The sequence below is a fragment of the Psittacula echo genome (assembly GCF_963264785.1).
Source record: "Psittacula echo genome assembly, chromosome: 30".
Classification (NCBI taxonomy): Eukaryota; Metazoa; Chordata; class Aves; order Psittaciformes; family Psittacidae; genus Psittacula; species Psittacula echo.
The window spans coordinates 1202743-1219774 of record NC_137765.1 but is presented as its reverse complement, the minus strand read 5'-3'; the positions used below and the strand labels follow the sequence as shown (position 1 = coordinate 1219774).

The 17032-nt window shown below is 63.8% G+C and overlaps 3 protein-coding genes across 3 annotated transcripts; 1 reads left to right on the top strand and 2 right to left on the bottom strand.

Moving 5' to 3' along the window:
• Positions 1–277: 277 nt before the first annotated feature.
• On the bottom strand, positions 278–5755 carry RNASEH2A (ribonuclease H2 subunit A; the record flags this gene model as incomplete). Its single annotated transcript, XM_080636144.1, has 8 exons — positions 5602–5755; positions 5437–5508; positions 4001–4127; positions 3163–3250; positions 2196–2333; positions 1496–1583; positions 1253–1376; positions 278–422 (listed from the first exon to the last, which is right to left on the bottom strand). The coding sequence occupies exons 1-8, from the start codon at positions 5726–5728 to the stop codon at positions 278–280; spliced, it is 909 nt and encodes a 302-aa protein (XP_080492270.1). The 5' UTR covers positions 5729–5755.
• Positions 5756–6021: 266 nt separating this feature from the next.
• Positions 6022–7244, bottom strand: LOC308231039 (transcription factor JunB-like). The gene has a single exon (XM_080636138.1). It carries the CDS (start codon positions 7103–7105, stop codon positions 6467–6469), a length of 639 nt encoding a protein of 212 aa, XP_080492264.1. The 5' UTR covers positions 7106–7244; the 3' UTR covers positions 6022–6466.
• Positions 7245–8915: 1671 nt separating this feature from the next.
• Positions 8916–16885, top strand: LOC308231096 (protein Hook homolog 2-like; the record flags this gene model as incomplete). The annotated part of the gene is made up of 22 exons (XM_080636206.1): positions 8916–8963; positions 9408–9493; positions 9585–9657; positions 9857–9907; positions 9990–10122; positions 11147–11214; positions 11315–11371; positions 11493–11555; positions 11636–11706; positions 12708–12848; positions 13426–13618; positions 13842–13952; positions 14038–14125; positions 14373–14424; positions 14530–14577; positions 14670–14727; positions 14850–14881; positions 14971–15020; positions 15115–15180; positions 15225–15394; positions 15534–15605; positions 16760–16885. The coding sequence occupies 22 exons, from the start codon at positions 8916–8918 to the stop codon at positions 16883–16885; spliced, it is 1857 nt and encodes a 618-aa protein (XP_080492332.1).
• Positions 16886–17032: the final 147 nt, after the last annotated feature.

Sequence of the window (17032 nt, the reverse complement as noted above, 5' to 3'; positions counted from 1 at the left end):
CACTATGAAGCCTCTCCGAAACCCAAAGACCCCCCCAGACCCATAGAACCCCCCCAACCCCATTGACACCCCCAAACCAAAGACCCCCCCAGACCCATAGAACCCCCCCAACCCCATTGACACCCCCAAACTCAAAGACCCCCCCAGACCCATAGAACCCCCCCAACCCCATTGACACCCCCAAACTCATAGAGCCCCCCCCCGAAATAGTGGATTTTGGGTCTTTTCCTGTTGTTTTATTGGGGCTCACTTTTGGGGGTGGTCTCTTTGGGGGGGGTCAGAGCTCATCCAGGGGCCGCAGCCTCCGCTCCTGGAAGAAGCGGTGGGGGGGGCGGCGGGGGGGTCCCTGGGGGGGGCTGCGGGCAAAGTAGGACAGAAGGGAGGGGGGGGCCGTGGGGTCGCCCTCGGGGTCCTCATCAGCCCTGGGAGGGGGGGAAGAATGGGGGGGGTCAGGGACAGCGGGGGGGGGGGCACAGACCCCCCCATGTGTCCACCCCAATACACAGACCCCTCCCGTTGACCAGACCCCCCTGTTCCACCCTATGGGTTCCCCCTTTATATCTCTTTAGGGGGACCCCCACCCTTACACCATACATTGGGCCCCCCCCCTTAATTCCACTTTATGGGCCCCCCCTTATACCACTTTATGGGGTCCCTGTTCCTATGGGGCCCCCCCTTCATATGAGGACTCCCCCCTTATTACCACCTTATGGGCCCCCCCCCATATGAGGACCCTGTTCCTATGATCCCCCCCCTTAATATGAGGACTCCCCCCTTAATATCACTTTATGGGCCCCCCCTTTATACCACTTTATGACCCCCCCTACCTTTATATCCCTTTATGGGGTCCCTGTTCCTATGGGGCCCCCCTTCTTATGAGAGCTCCTCTCTTAATATCACTTTCTGCCCCCCTTATACCACTTTATGGGGACCCTGTTCATAAAGGCCTCCCCTTCTTATTTCTTTATGGGGACCCCCCTTCATATAAGGGCTCCCCCCTTAATCTCACTTTATAAGCCCCCCCCCTTTAGATCCCTTTATGGGGACCTTGTGCCTATGGGCCCCCCCCTTCATATGAGGACTCCCCCCTTAATCTCACTTTATGAGCCCCCCCGCTTTATGGGGACCCTGTTCCTACGGGGGCCCTCCCATAACACATCATGGGGGGGGGATCCCCTCCATCCCCCCCTCCCTTCACTACATGGGGACCCCTCCACTCCTTGCCCCCCCCCCCCCCCCCCCCGGTCCGTACCACGTCACGGGGACCCCCCCGCCCCGCAGCAGCTCCCGGGCCGTGGCCCAGCTGAAGCGCACGAGGCGGGGGAAGCCGAACACGGGCTCCAGGCTCCTGCGCAGCCACTCCTTGGTCTTGGGGTCTGCGATGGGATGGGGGGGGGGGGGGGGTCTCAGGGGGGGCCCCCCCCACAACGTGTTGGAGGGGTGCTCTCCCCCCCACGCCCCCCCCCTTCCCCCCTCCCATTGGTTCCATCCTCACCATTGGGGTACCCGGAGCCGTAATCGCGGTCAATGGTGCCCAAATCCTCCTCGAACACCCAGTGCTTGAGAGCGTGGTCACGGGCTACCTATGGGGGGGCACCGGGATGGGGGGGTCCTGGGGGGGTCCTGAGAGGTTTTAGGGGGGTGATGGGGGGGGGTTTGGGGCAGTTATGGGGGATTTAGGGGGGGGTCGGGGGGTGCCATTGGGGGTATGGGGGGGGCCATAGGGGGTGCCATGGGGGTCCCCACCTTGGCGCAGATGCTGGGGCGCTATGGGGCGCTATGGGGGGTCCCCACCTTGGCGCAGATGCTGAGGGCTATGGGGCGCTATGGGGCGCTATGGGGCGCTATGGGGGGTCCCCACCTTGGCGCAGATGCTGGGGGCTATGGGGCACTATGGGGGCTATGGGGTGCTATGGGGCGCTATGGGGCGTCCCCACCTTGGCGCAGATGCTGGGGGCTATGGGGGCACTATGGGGGCTATGGGGTGCTATGGGGCGCTATGGGGGTTCCCCACCTTGGCGCAGATGCTGAGGGCTATGGGGCGCTATGGGGCGCTATGGGGGGTCCCCACCTTGGCGCAGATGCTGGGGGCTATGGGGCGCTATGGGGCGCTATGGGGGGTCCCCACCTTGGCGCAGATGCTGGGCGCTATGGGGCGCTATGGGGCGCTATGGGGCGCTATGGGGGGTCCCCACCTTGGCGCAGATGCTGGCCGCGCTCACCACGGGGAAGCTGCTGTCGGCGCGGGGGCAAACGGTGACCCCCAGCCCCGGGAACCGCAGCCGCAGCTTCGCCGCGTACGGCTCCGCCGGGCCCACCGTGTCCACCAGGAGCTGGGGGAGCCCCGAAACAGCCTGAAATCACCCCAAAACTACCCCAAAATCACCCCAAAACCACCCCAAATCACCCCACAACCACCCAAAACCACCCCAAACCACCCCAAATCACCCCAAATCACCCCAAAACCACCCCCAAACCACCCCAAAACCACCCCAAACCACCCCAAACCCACCCCAAACCACCCTAAAACCACCCCAAATCACCCCACAACCACCCAAAACCACCCCAAACCACCCCAAATCACCCCAAATCACCCCAAAACCACCCCAAACCACCCCAAAACCACCCCAAACCACCCCAAACCCACCCCAAACCACCCTAAAACCACCCCAAATCACCCCAAAACCACCCCAAACCACCCCAAACCCACCCCAAACCACCCCAAAACCACCCCAAATCACCCCAAAACCACCCCAAAACCACCCCAAAACCACCCCAAACCACCCCAAACCACCCCAAACCCACCCCAAACCACCCCAAAACCACCCCAAATCACCCCAAAACCACCCCAAAACCACCCCAAACCACCCCAAACCCACCCCAAACCACCCCAAATCACCCCAAAACCACCCCAAACCCACCCCAAACCCACCCCAAAACCACCCCAAACCACCCCAAAACCACCCCGAATCACCCCAAAACCACCCCAAAACCACCCCAAACCACCCCAAAACCACCCCAAAACCACCCCAAATCACCCAAAACCACCCCAAAACCACCCCAAATCACCCAAAACCCACCCCAAATCACCCAAAACCACCAAAAACCACCCCAAATCACCCCAAACCCACCCCAAACCCACCGGGCCCCCCCCAACCTCACCTCCGCCACCTGCACGCCGCTGTCCAGCGCGAACTGCACCAGGCCCATGGCCGTGTCATGTGACAGCTCGTTCAGGTTGTACTTGGCTCTAAGAGAGGGGTCTGGGGTCCATTGGGGTCTATGGGGGGGTCCATGGGGGGGCTTGGGGTCCATTGGGGTCTATGGGGGGGTCCATGGGGGGGCTTGAGGTCCATTGGGGTCTATGGGGCGGTCCATGAGGGGGCTTGGGGTCCATTGGGGTCTATGGGGGGGTCCATGGGGGGGCTTGGGGTCCATTGGGGTCTATGGGGGGGTCCATGGGGGGGCTTGGGGTCCATTGGGGTCTATCGGGGGGTCCATGGGGGGGCTTGGGGTCCATTGGGGTCTATGGGGGGGTCCATGGGGGGGCTTGGGGTCCATTGGGGTCTATGGGGCGGTCCATGAGGGGGCTTGGGGTCCATTGGGGTCTATGGGGGGGTCCATGGGGGGGCTTGGGGTCCATTGGGGTCTATGGGGGGGTCGATGGGGGGGCTTGGGGTCCATTGGGGTCAATGGGGGGGCTTGGGGCCCATTGGGGTCTATGGCGGTGGTCTATTTGGGCCCATGGGGGGTTTGGGGTCCATTGGGGACTATGGGGGGGTCCATGGGGGGGCTTGGGGCCCATTGGGGTCTATGGCAGTGGTCTATTTGGGCCCATGGGGGGTTTGGGGTCCATTGGGGACTATGGGAGGTCCATGGGGGGTTTGGGGGTCTATGGGGGGCTCCATGGAGGGTCCTTGAGGGGGTTTGGGGTCCATTGGTGTCCATGGGGCGGTTTGGGGTCTCTGGAGGGGTCCATTGGGGTCGGGGGGGCCCTCACCGGCGCTGCATGCAGGCAGAGATGTGCTGGGGGGGCAGCACGTGCAGCGCCCAGCCCACGACGTCCCCGGCCCCCTCCAGCAGCGCGAAGCGGCGCTCGCGCTCGGCCTCCGACAGCGCCTTCGAGTCTGGGGGGGCGGGCAGGGACCCCCCATTGACACCAATAACCCCCATTGACACCAATAACCCCCCATTGACACCAATAACCCCCATTCACCCCAATAACCCCCCATTGACACCAATAACCCCCATTGACACCAATAACCCCCATTGACACCAATAACCCCCATTCACCCCAATAACCCCCCATTGACACCAATAACCCCCATTGACACCAATAACCCCCATTGACACCAATAACCCCCATTCACCCCAATAACCCCCATTGACACCAATAACCCCCATTGACACCAATAACCCCCATTCACCCCAATAACCCCCCATTGACAACAATAACCCCCATTGACACCAATAACCCCCATTGACAACAATAACCCCCATTGACACCAATAACCCCCATTCACCCCAATAACCCCCCATTGACACCAATAACCCCCATTCACCCCAATAACCCCCATTGACACCAATAACCCCCCATTGACACCAATAACCCCCATTCACCCCAATAACCCCCCATTGACACCAATAACCCCCATTCACCCCAATAACCCCCATTGACACCAATAACCCCCCATTGACACCAATAACCCCCATTCACCCCAATAACCTCCATTGACACCAATAACCCCCATTCACCCCAATAACCCCCATTGACACCAATAACCCCCCATTGACACCAATAACCCCCCATTGACAACAATAACCCCCATTGACACCAATAACCCCCATTCACCCCAATAACCCCCCATTGACACCAATAACCCCCATTCACCCCAATAACCCCCATTGACACCAATAACCCCCATTCACCCCAACAACCCCCATAGACACCAATAACCCACATTCACCCCAATAACCCCCATTCACCCCAACAACCCCCATTGACACCAATACCCCCCATTCACCCCAATAACCCCCACTGACACCAATAACCCCCCATTGACCTCCAATACGCCCCATTGACCACAATACTTCCTCATTGACCCCCAATACTCTCTCATTGACCACAATATCAGCCCATTGACCCCCAATACCCCCCCGACGTCCAATACCCCTCCATTGACCACAATACTCTCCATTGATCCCCAATACCCTCTCATTGACCACAATAACCCCCCATTGACCCCAGTAACCCCCACTGACCCCCAATAACCCCTCCATTGACCCCCAATACCCCTCCATGTACCACTAATATCCCCCCCATGGACCACAATACCCCCCGTTCACCCCCAATACCCCCCATGGCATCCCCAACTCCCCCTGGAGACCCACACACGCATCCCAGCACCCCCCAACCCATCCCAGGACCCCCCAAACCTGCCACCCCCAGCGCCTCCAGCGCCTCCAGCTCTTCCAATGGGCAGTAGCAGATAGCATAAACCATCGGTCCTGGGGGGGGGGGTTCAACCGGACACGTGGGCGTTAAACCGGGGCGACCAGAACCGGGACAACCCCCCCCCCCCCCGGGCGCCGTGGTCTCACCCAGCACCGGCCCCCGGCCCGCCTCGTCCACGCCGACCGCGCAGGGCCGGTCCCGGCACCGGGCGGGAACGGGGGACCCGAAGGGACCGGAGCCCGAGGGGGCCCGCTCCAAGCGCGCCAACGCCATGGCAGGGGCGTGGCATAAGGGGGCGGAGCCTCAAGAGCGCGCCAACGCGGGGCAAGGGCGGGGTTTAAGGGGAAGGGGGCGTGGCCTCAGGAGGGGGGCGCCTTTTCCCAGCAGCGCGGGAGGGGGCTCCCGGAACGCTCTCCGCCGGCCCATATATGGGCATGGTGACGTCAACGGGGAAAGCCCCAGCCCCGCCCTCTTCCGGTGACGAGCGGATAAAGGGGGGGTAATGGGGGAACCAATAAGGGGGTTCCCAACCCCCCCAATTAACGCAATTAAACCCATTATTACAATTATTATTATTAATTAAATACAAACGTACAAAACACGTCATCAAAACGCTGCCCCCACTCCCCCCAGGGGGCTGTAAACGTCATCGGGGGGGTGCCCCCCTTTGCTCCCCCGTTTTGGGGTGCACTCAGCCCCCCTCATTGAATCAAGATTTGGGGGGGCAAAGTGGGTGCGTCCCCGCTGCAGGGGGGGTTCGCACCATGGGGGGGGACCCCAGGCCCGGTTTTGGGGTCCCCGGTGGGTCCCTCAGGTCCCGTTCCCGCAGGCCTGGGGGGGGTCCCCCCAACCCCACGCTGTGGGGGGTGCCTGGTCCTGCAGGCCCCATTGGGGTGTCCATAGCGGGGGCTCAGTCCAGGGTCCGTGTTGGGTCCGCGTCCATCCCGGAGGCGCTGCACTCACGGTCCAGCCGGTGCCCGGTCCCGGGGCGTCCATGGGGGTCCGCTCCGTTCAGAAGCCGAGGGCAGCCCCGGGGGGTAACGGGCAACCGGACCCGGCGTGGTCCCGGACGGAGCCGCGGAGCCGCCGCACCTGAGCGCGGAGCCCGGCGGCGGTGGCCGCTAAGGCCGCGTTCTGAGCGCGGAGCCCCCGCACCCGTTGCTCCAAGCGGGCGATGCGCTCCAGCTTCCGCCGCCGGCACCGACTCGCGGCCAACCGGTTCCGCAGCCGCCGCCGCTCCGCTTGAAGCCGTTCCGGCGAATCCGGGCCCGGTTCGGTCGCTTCCGCCGCTTCCACCGCAGCACCGGGGACACCCGGGTAGGGTCCCCCCCCCGCGGCCGCTGCCGCCGCCGCCGCCAGTCCCGGTGGCTCCGGTAACGTCACGTTGGGCGGCCCCGGTTGGTGCAACTCGTCCAGCGCCTGCGCGAAGCTGCCGGTGAAGCCGTCGCGCTCCCCGGCCCCCGGGTAGAAGAAGCCGCCGGTACCGGTTGAACCGAAGAAGCCGCCGTCGGGGCACGACACCGGTTTCAACGCACGGAACGGCTCCTGTGGGGGGCCCGGTTGCAGCGCCGCTGGTACCGCCCCGTAGTCGGGTTCGGGGCGGCAGAAGCCGCCGGGGAAGGGCGCGGGCCGGTAGAACGGCGGCTCCATCCCCGCACACACGCGGCCGCACCGGGGAACCGCAGGCAGCGGCCGCGGCGAGACTCGAACCCGCGGCCACCGGCTCCGCCCGCCTTATACCCAGCCGCGACGGAAGCGCGCCCCTATTGGCTGAGGCGCCGCAGGCCACGCCCCCCTGCGCGGAAGGGGCGGGGCCAACGTGTGGCGGGGGGAAAACACGTGTGCGCATGGGGGGCACTGGGGCCGTACTGGGGGCAATGGGGAGGTCCTGGGCTATACTGGGGGGTCCTGGGTTATACTGGGGGCAATGGGGGAGGATCCTGGGTTATACTGGGGGGTCCTGGGTTATACTGGGGGCAATGGGGGAGGATCCTGGGTTATACTGGGGGGTCCTGGGTTATACTGGGGGCAATGGGGAGGTCCTGGGTTATACTGGGGGCAATGGGGAGGTCCTGGGTTATACTGGGGGGTCCTGGGTTATACTGGGGGCAATGGGGGGGTCCTGAGTTATACTGGGGGTAATGGGGTGGGATCCTGGGTTATACTGGGGGCAATGGGGGGGTCCTGGGTTATACTGGGGGCAATGGGGGGGGATCCTGGGTTATACTGGGGGGTCCTGGGTTATACTGGGGGCAATGGGGGGGGATCCTGGGTTATACTGGGGGGTCCTGGGTTATACTGGGGGCAATGGGGTGGGATCCTGGGTTATACTGGGGGCAATGGGGGGTCCTGGGTTATACTGGGGGCAATGGGGGGGTCCTGGGTTATACTGGGGGCAATGGGGGGGTCCTGGGTTATACTGGGGGCAATGGGGCGGGATCCTGGGTTATACTGGGGGCAATGAGGGGGTCCTGGGTTATACTGGGGGCAATGGGGGGGGATCCTGGGTTATACTGGGGGGTCCTGGGTTATGCTGGGGGCAATGGGGAGGTCCTGGGTTATACTGGGGGCAATGGGGGGTCCTGGGTTATACTGGGGGCAATGGGGGGGTCCTGGGTTATACTGGGGGCAATGGGGGGTCCTGGGTTATACTGGGGGCAATGGGGGGGTCCTGGCTCTCAATGGGAGCCCCTGGGGGCGCAGACCCGCGTTAACCGGTGGCAGGCCCCAACGTGCCGGGGCGGGGCTGGGCCGCACACACGTGTTCACGCATGAAGTCACGTGTGTGGGGTTCCCTCCCCCCCCCACCTCCGCGGGACTTTCCGGGGGGGGGGGCGCCCCCCCCCGGCACGGATTTAAGGGGATTTTAGGGGATTTTGGGGCTGGTTCCGCTCCTGAGTCAGGGCCCTCCCCCCCGTGACCCCCCCAGTGGGGAACCTGAGGCACGAGGGGGGGAACGGGGTTGATTTGGGCCCCCCCCGCGCAGTCAATTGGGGGGGTCTTGGGGTCACACTGAGGGCGGTCGGGGGGGGCTTGGGGTCATACCAGGCCACGGGGGCTTACCCGGAAGTGACGCCACTTGTTGCCATGGCGATGGCGCTGATTTCCCCCCCCCCCAGGGTTACCGGTGCCGCTCCCCTACCCCCGGCGATGACGCAACCGAGGGCACCGAGTGCGTCGCTGACGTCAGCGAAGGCGACCCCGCCAATGGCGGGAAGGGGGGGGGGAGGTGGCGGGGAGCGGCCGGTGACGCGGAGCTGAGTCAGCCGCGGCGCCCGGCCTTAACATGGCGGCGCGGGAGAGGGGGCCGCTCTAGGCGCGTCTCTGTCGCCCAGGAGGACCGCTCGGGAATGGGCGGCGGGGCGGGGCCGGCAGGGGGCGTAGCCGCCGCCGGCGGGGTGGGGCGGGGCCGGCAGGTGAGGCCGCTCTAGGCGCGCCTCGCTGGGCCCCTCCGGCGGACATGGCGGCGGCGGCGGGGCGGGACGTGTGCGGGGCGCTGCTCACGTGGGTAAGTGGGGCCGGGTCCTGTGACCCCCCCATTGGGCCCTGTGACCCCCCCATTGGGCCCTGTGACCCCCCCATTGGGCCCTGTGACCCCCCCATTGAACCCTGTGACCCCCCCATTGAACCCTGTGACCCACCCATTGGGCCCTGTGACCCCCCCATTGAACCCTGTGACCCCCCCCATTGAGCCCTGTGACCCCCCCTTGGTGCTCTTTGCCCCCCACGTTTCACTTCCTTCCCCCCTCCGTTGCCCTTTGCCCCCCCCGTTGCCCTTTGCCCCCCGTTAACGGGGGGGGGGAGCCCTCTGGTGCCCCATTGTCCCTATTGAAGCTACCAAGGTGGGGGGCCTCTTCCCTCCCCCCTTGGGGGCTCCCCATTTATGGGGGGGGGGGGAACATAAATTGCCCCTCCCCCACCCTAAGTGTGTTCGGGGGGGCCCCCCCTTTAGCTCCAGACCTTCGCCCCCCCCTCGCCTTGTGCCTCCCCCCAGGACCTGGCCAATGGCGTGGTCCTGGCCTATGTCCTGCACAGCATGTGAGTACCGGGGGGGGGCGCACACGGGGACCCCCCCATAGGGGTCTAATATAGGGGGACCCCCCCCATTTAATGTGTGTCCCCCCCCCAGTGACTCCTCGTGGTTCAATGAGACATGGCTGGGCCTCATCCGGGATGATGCTGGGGACAACTGGAGGCTGAAGGTGGGGGGGGCACGGGGAGAGCCCCATGGGGGGTCATGGGGGGGAGGGAGTTTTGGGGTCTGGGGGGGGCGTTTTGGGGGTCCAAGGCGGCATTTAGGGCATCAAGGGGCTCATTATGGGCTCTGGGGGGGGTATTTTGGGCTCTGGGGGGGTCATTTGGGGCTCGGGGGGGGGGAGTCCCATTTGTGCCCCCCCATAGGTGAGCAACCTGCGGAAGGTGCTGCAGAGCCTCCTCGAGTACTGGCAGGATGTAAGTGGGGGGGGGGGGGGGGCCTTTTTAGGGGTGGGGGGGACCCCAAAGCGGGGCCGCCCCCCATGACCCCCCCCCATAGGTGCTGGGCCAGGCGGTGGCGGAGCATCACGTACCCGATGTGGTGCTGGCGGCTCAGGGCGCTGACCCCGAGGAGCTGCGCAGGATGGTGCGGCTGGTGCTGGGCTGCGCTGTCAGCTGCCCGAGGAGGGAAGGTGGGGGCACCCCACAGCACCCCAAAACCACCCCAAAACTGCCCAAAACACCCCAAAACCACCCCAAAAACACCACAAAACTGCCCCAAAAACACCCCAAAACCACCCCAAAACAGCCCAAAACACCCCAAAACCACCCCAAAACACCCCAAAGCTGCCCCAAACACCCCAAAACCACCCCAAAACCACCCCAAAACCACCCCAAAACCACCCCAAAACCACCCCAAAACAGCCCAAAACACCCCAAAACCACCCCAAAACACCCCAAAACTGCCCAAAACACCCCAAAACACCCCAAAACTGCCCAAAACACCCCAAAACCACCCCAAAACCACCCCAAAACACCCCAAAACACCCCAAAACCACCCCAAAACTGCCCCAAACACCCCAAAACCACCCCAAAAACACCACAAAACTGCCCCAAACCACCCCAAACCACCCCAAACCACCCCAAAAACACCCCAAAAACACCCCAAAAACACCCCAAAACACCCCAAAAACCACCCCAAAACACCCCAAAAACACCCAAAACCACCCCCAAAACACCACAAAACTGCCCAAAACCACCCCAAACCACCCCAAAAACGCCCCAAAACACCCCAAAAACACCACAAAACTGCCCCAAACCACCCCAAAACCGCCCCAAACACCCCAAAACCACCCCAAAACTGCCCAAAACACCCCAAAAACACCCCAAAACCACCCCAAAACACCCCAAAACCACCCCAAAACACCCCAAAACCACCCCAAAAATACCCCAAAACTGCCCCAAACCACCCCAAAACTGCCCAAAACACCCCAAAACTGCCCCAAAACACCCCAAAACCGCCCCAGAACAGCCAAAAACTGCCCCGAAACACCCCAAAACTGCCCCAGAACACCCCAGACAATGCCAAAACCACCTTAAAGTGCCCCGAAACACCCCAACCCCCCCCATAACACCCCGAAACCATCCCCGAGACACCCGTCAGCACCCCCAAACACCCCAAAATGCACATAAATACCCCCCCCCCCCCCCCCCCAGAGTACATCCAGCGCATCCTGAGCCTGGAGGAGCCGGTGCAGCGCGTGGTGATGCTGGAGATCCAGGAGGTGGGGGCACCTTGGGGGGGGTTGGGGGTCATTGGGGGGGGGGGTCTAAAGACCCCCCCATGTTGTAACCCCCCCCCCCCCCCCCATTGTGCCCCTGCAGCTGCTGGATAAAGAGGCCCCGGAGGTGATGGTGGAGCCGGATGAGAGCGAGGAGCAGGTTGGGGGGGGTAAATGGGGCGGGGGGGGGCAGATGATGGGGTAGATAAGGGGGAAATGGGGGGGGTTTTGGGGTGCTTGGCCCCCCTCTCACCTCTCTGCCCCCCCCTTTGCCCCCCCAGGGCCGCAGTTCGTACTTCCTGAGCGCGGCGCCCGAGCAGCGCTGCCGGGAGCTGGAGCTGCAGGTGCGGCATTCCCGGAGCCGGGATGTTCCCGGGGGGATGCGGGCACCCCCCGCTCCCTGATCCCGGGTCCTGCCCCCCAGGTGTCGGCGCTGCTGGAGGAGCGGGGCCGCTTGGCGGAAGAGAACCGGGCGCTGCGGGAGGAGAACGACCGGTAAAGGCCGGGAGGGGGCAGCATCCCGTGGGATCCACATCTCCTGCAGGGATCCCACATCCCCTGCATGGATCCCCTGGGACCCACATCCCTTATATGGATCCAATGGGATCCCCATCCCCTGCATGGATCCCATGGGACCCACATGCCTTATATGGATCCAGTGGGATCCCCATCCCCTGCATGGATCCCCTGGGACCCACATCCCTTATATGGATCCCCTGGGACCCTATCCCCTACATGAATCCCGTGGGACCCGCATCCCCTACACGGATCCCGTAGGACCCACATCCCTTATATGAATCCAATGGGATCCCCATCCCCTGCATGGATCCCATGGGACCCACATCCCTTATATGAATCCAATAGGATCCCCATCCCCTGCATGGATCCCATGGGACCCATATCCCCTACATGGATCCCATGGGGCCCACATCTCGTACATGGATCAAATAGGATCCCCATCCCCTGCACAGATCCCATGGGACCCACATCCCTTATATGGATTCAATGGGATCCTCATCTCTTGCATGGATCCCATGGGATCCCCATCCCCTGCATGGATCCCATGGGACCCACATCCCCTACATGGATCCCATGGAACCCACATTCCGTGCACAGATCCCATGGGACCCACATCCCTTATATGGATTCAATGGGATCCCCATCCCTTGCACAGATCCCATAGGACCCACATCCCTTATATGGATCCAGTGGGATCCTCATCCCCTGCATGGATCCCATGGGACCCACATCCCCTACATGGATCCCATGGAACCCACATTCCCTGCACAGATCCCATGGGACCCACATCCCCTGCATTGATCCCATGGGATCCCCATCCTGTGTGCGCATCCCATGGGAGCAGCAGCATCACCCCCCTGGACCAGTCCATTAGGGAGGAGGGGGGGGGGGTGTTGGTGGTGTTTGTGATGTCGCCCCCTGGCGGCTCCCGCTCACCGCCGCTCGGTCCCGTCCCGTTCCCTCCCCCCCCCCGCCAGGCTCGAGGGCGGGCGCGAGGAGCTGCGCGCGCGCTGCCGCCGCCTGGAGCGCGAGGCGCGGGCCCTGCAGGCGCGCGCGGAGCAGCTGCGCGGCCCCGCGGGGGAGGCGCGCGCCCTGCGCGAGGAGCGCGACGCGCTGCGGTGGGTCACGTGGCGGCCGTCACCCCCCCACCCCCCCGCACGTCATAGGGGTATCCCTTGGGTTATGGGGTGCCCCTTGGTTTATGGGGTGCCCCTTTGGGTTATGGGGTGTGCTTGGGTTATGGGGTGCCCCTTTGGGTTATGGGGTGTTCCTTGAGTTATGGGGTGTCCCTTTGGGTTATGGGGTGCCCCTTTGGGTTATGGGGTGTTCCTTGGGTTATGGGGTGCCCCTTTGGGTTATGGGGCGCTCCTTGGGTTATGGGGTGTCCCTTGGGTTATGGGGTGCCCCTTTGGGTTATGGGGTGCCCCTTTGGGTTATGGGGCGCTCCTTGGGTTATGGGGTGTCCCTTGGGTTATGGGGGGTGTCCCTTGGGTTATGGGGTGCCCCTTTGGGTTATGGGGTGTTCCTTGAGTTATGGGGTGTCCCTTTGGGTTATGGGGTGCCCCTTTGGGTTATGGGGTGTTCCTTGGGTTATGGGGTGCCCCTTTGGGTTATGGGGTGTTCCTTGGGTTATGGGGTGCCCCTTTGGGTTATGGGGTGTCCCCTGGGTGCCCCCCTCTATGCCGGTGCCCGCAGGGCGGTGTCGGCTCGCACGGGGCGGTTGGAGGCGGCGGTGGTTGCGTTCCGTGGCCGCACGGGGGAGCTGCGGCGCCGGGCGCGGGCGCTGGAGGAGCGGGAAGCGGCGCAGCTGCGGCGGGCGGCGGCGCTGGAGCGGGAGCTGAGCCGGGCGCAGGCGGGGTGCGCCCGGCTGCAGGCAGCGCGCAGGCAGGTGGGCGGGGCCTGAGGGCAGGCCTGGGGCGTGGTTTATGGCAAGGGGCGTGGCTGTGGGCTCGTGGGCGGGGTCAAGCGCGGCGGCTGTGATTGGGCCGATGTAGGGGGCGTGGCTTAGGGAAAGAGGCGGGGCTGGGCGGAGGGGGCGTGGCTATGGTTTGGTGGGCGGGGCCTGGGGTGGTGGCCGCGGGGGGGGCGTGGTTAACGCAGGCCCCGCCCAGGTGGAGGAGCTGAGCGGGCAGCGGGCAGAGGCGGCGCTGCGGGCAGAGAAGTGGCAGCGCGAGTTCCGCTGCCTGCAGGAGCGGTACCAGGCGCTGAGCGAGGAGAAGGAGGTGGGGGCACCCCCATGGACCCCTCATGGACCCCCCCATGCCCCTGGGTGTCCCCCCCCTTCTGATCCCCCTGCCCCCCCCCCAGCGCCTGCAGGAGGAGCGGGATGCGCTGCGTGAGGCCAACGAGGAGCTTCGCTGTGCCCAGCTCCAGCAGAGCTGCCTGCGCCAGGCAGGTGAGTGCTGGGGGGGGGGAGGGGGGGGGAGGAGAACCCCCCCCCGGCCACAGACCACCCCTCCCTCCGATCACAGTGCATCCCCTCCTTCCCCCCCCCCCCCCGAGCACAACCCTTATACGAGACATCAGAGAATCCCCACTTAGCGCTGGGGGTGCTGGGAGGAACCAATGGGGGGGGGTCTCAGGGTGTGTTTGGGGGGTGTCACCTCCAAGCACCCCCCTTTCTCCCCCCCCCCAATACATAGATGGGGCCCTGGTTGGGAGCCTGGCGGCTGAAATCGTCCCTGCGGAGCTGAGGTGGGTACCGGGGGGGTGACCCCATCTATGGGACCCCCCCTCTATGGAACCCCCCCAAGTTTGGGGTCCCCCGTTCACCCCCTTTCTCTGACACACCCCCCCCAGGGACACGGTGATGCGGCTCCAAAGGGAGAACCGGCGGCTGCAGGAGAGGTGGGGACAAGGGGGGGGCCACAGGGACCCCAATACCCCCCCCAATGCCCCCCCCATCCCTAATGCCCCCCCACCCCCAAATCCGCCCCCAGGCTGGAGGCCACAGGGGTGACCCCTCTACACTCAACACAGGAGGACTCCCAAGCAGAGGTGAGTGATGGGGGGGCCATTGAGGTGCTGGGGGGGGGCAGTGTTATTTGCATGGGGGGGTCCCTGCTTGCCCCCCCTTCTTGCCCCTCCATATGCCCTCATCCCCCTATTCCCCCCCCCAGTTCCTGCTGCTGGATGAGACCATTGATGACCTGTAAGTATTGAGGGGGGGGACAGGGGCTGCCCCAATGCATTGGGGGGGGCAGCTTGTCCCTATGTCCCCCCCCCATATCCTCCCCATAGGGATGAGCTCCAAGGGGACGAGGACCTGGACCCACACAAGGAGAGCAGCGGTGAGGGGGGGGGGAACAGGGAGGTGGGGGGGGGAGGGCTGGGGTTGGTTCTGGGGCTTTGCCCCCCCCTCATTGTGTGGTGTCCCCCCCATAGGGTTGCAGTGTGTGAAGGGGCTGCAGCAGCGCCAATGGGGTCACAGCGGGGGGGGCCACAAGGTAAGTGCCTGGGTACATGGGGGGGGGGGGCTTGGAGACCCCCTTAAGGATCCATTGGGTGCATGAGACACCCCCCCCCAAAAATGTCCATTGGGGTACATGGGGGGGGGTCCCACATTGCCCCCCCCCAGCAGGTGCTGGACCCCCCCCTGGCCCCCGAGCTCCAAACCCTCCGGAACCAGTTACAGGAGAAGGAGGCCTTGATCCGGCACCTGGAGGTGATGGGGGGGTCCACAGGGGTAATGGGGGGGGTCTTGGGGGGGTAATGGGGGGGTGCAGGAGGTGATGAGGGGATGATGGGGGGGGTGATGGGGGTGCTTGGTGGGGGGTCCCCATCATCCATTGCCCCCCCCCCAGGGTGACTGGGAGCGGAGCCGGGCGCAGCGGGAGCGGGAAGAGCGGCTGCTGGTGACTGCCTGGTACAACATGGTGAGGGGGGGCCACGGAGAGCATATGGGGGGGCTGTATACACCCTATGGGGGGTCATAGACACCCTATGGGGAGGTCGCATACACCTTATGGGGGGTCATAGACACCCTGTGGGGAGGTCGCATACACCCTATGGGGGGTCATAGACACCCTATGGGGGGTCATAGACACCCTATGGGGAGGTCGCATACACCCTGTGGGGGGTCATAGACACCCTATGGGGAGGTCGCATACACCCTATGGGGGGTCATAGACACCCTATGGGGAGGTCGCATACACCTTATGGGGGGTCATAGACACCCTATGGGGAGGTCGCATACACCTTATGGGGGGTCATAGACACCCTATGGGGAGGTCGCATACACCTTATGGGGGGTCATAGACACCCTATGGGGAGGTCGCATACACCCTATGGGGGGTCATAGACACCCTATGGGGGGTCATAGACACCCTATGGGGAGGTCGCATACACCCTATGGGGGGTCATAGACACCCTATGGGGAGGTCGCATACACCCTATGGGGGGTCATAGACACCCTATGGGGAGGTCGCATACACCCTATGGGGGGTCATAGACACCCTATGGGGGTTCATATACACTCTATGGGGGGTGATATACATTCTGTGGGGGGGTCATTTATATCCTATGGGGGGTCATAGACACCCTATGTGGGGGTCATTTATACCCTATGGGGGAGTCATATACATCTAATGGGGGGTCATATACATCCTATGGGGGGTCATATACATCCTATGGGGGGTTATGTACATCCTATTGGGGGTCATATACATTCTATGGGGGGGTCATATGCATCCTATGGGGGGTCATATACATCCAATGGGGGGTCATATACATCCAATGGGGGGTCATATACATTCTATGGGGGGTCATATACATCCTATGGGGGGGTCATATACATCCTATGGGGGGGGTCATATACACCCATAGTGGGGCATGGGGACCCCAAGGGGTCAAATCCTTCCTTGGGGGGGACCCTTATGGGGACACAGGGACCCCTTGGGTCCTTATTTGGGGGGGGCTATATAGGGGGGTTATTAATGAATGGGGGGGTGCTCATACCGTGCTATGGGGGTGTCCCCCCACCCCCTGTATTTGAGGGGGGATCCCCACTCACCCCATCTCTCCCCCCCAGGGCCTGGCGCTGCAGCAGCAGGAGGAGGGGGGGGCACAGCGGGGCCCCCCCGGGGGGGCTCATTCATTCCTGGCCCAGCAGCGCCTGGCCCGGCGCCCCCCCCGCGGCCGCCCCCCCACCCGCTGATGGAGGGGTCCAACCATTAACTGGGGGGGGGACACGGACCCCCCCTTTCCTCTGGGCTGGTCCCATTTTAGAGCTTCCCCCCCCTTCTTTGGGGGGGACTTTTAACACTTCTCTTTTCTACCCCTTTTCTATAGGGGGGGTCCTGTT

Excerpts from the sequence above, each read along its gene's own strand:
- LOC308231039 (XM_080636138.1), bottom strand. The coding sequence starts at position 7,105 with ATGGAGCCGCCGTTCTACCGGCCCGCGCCCTTCCCCGGCGGCTTCTGC.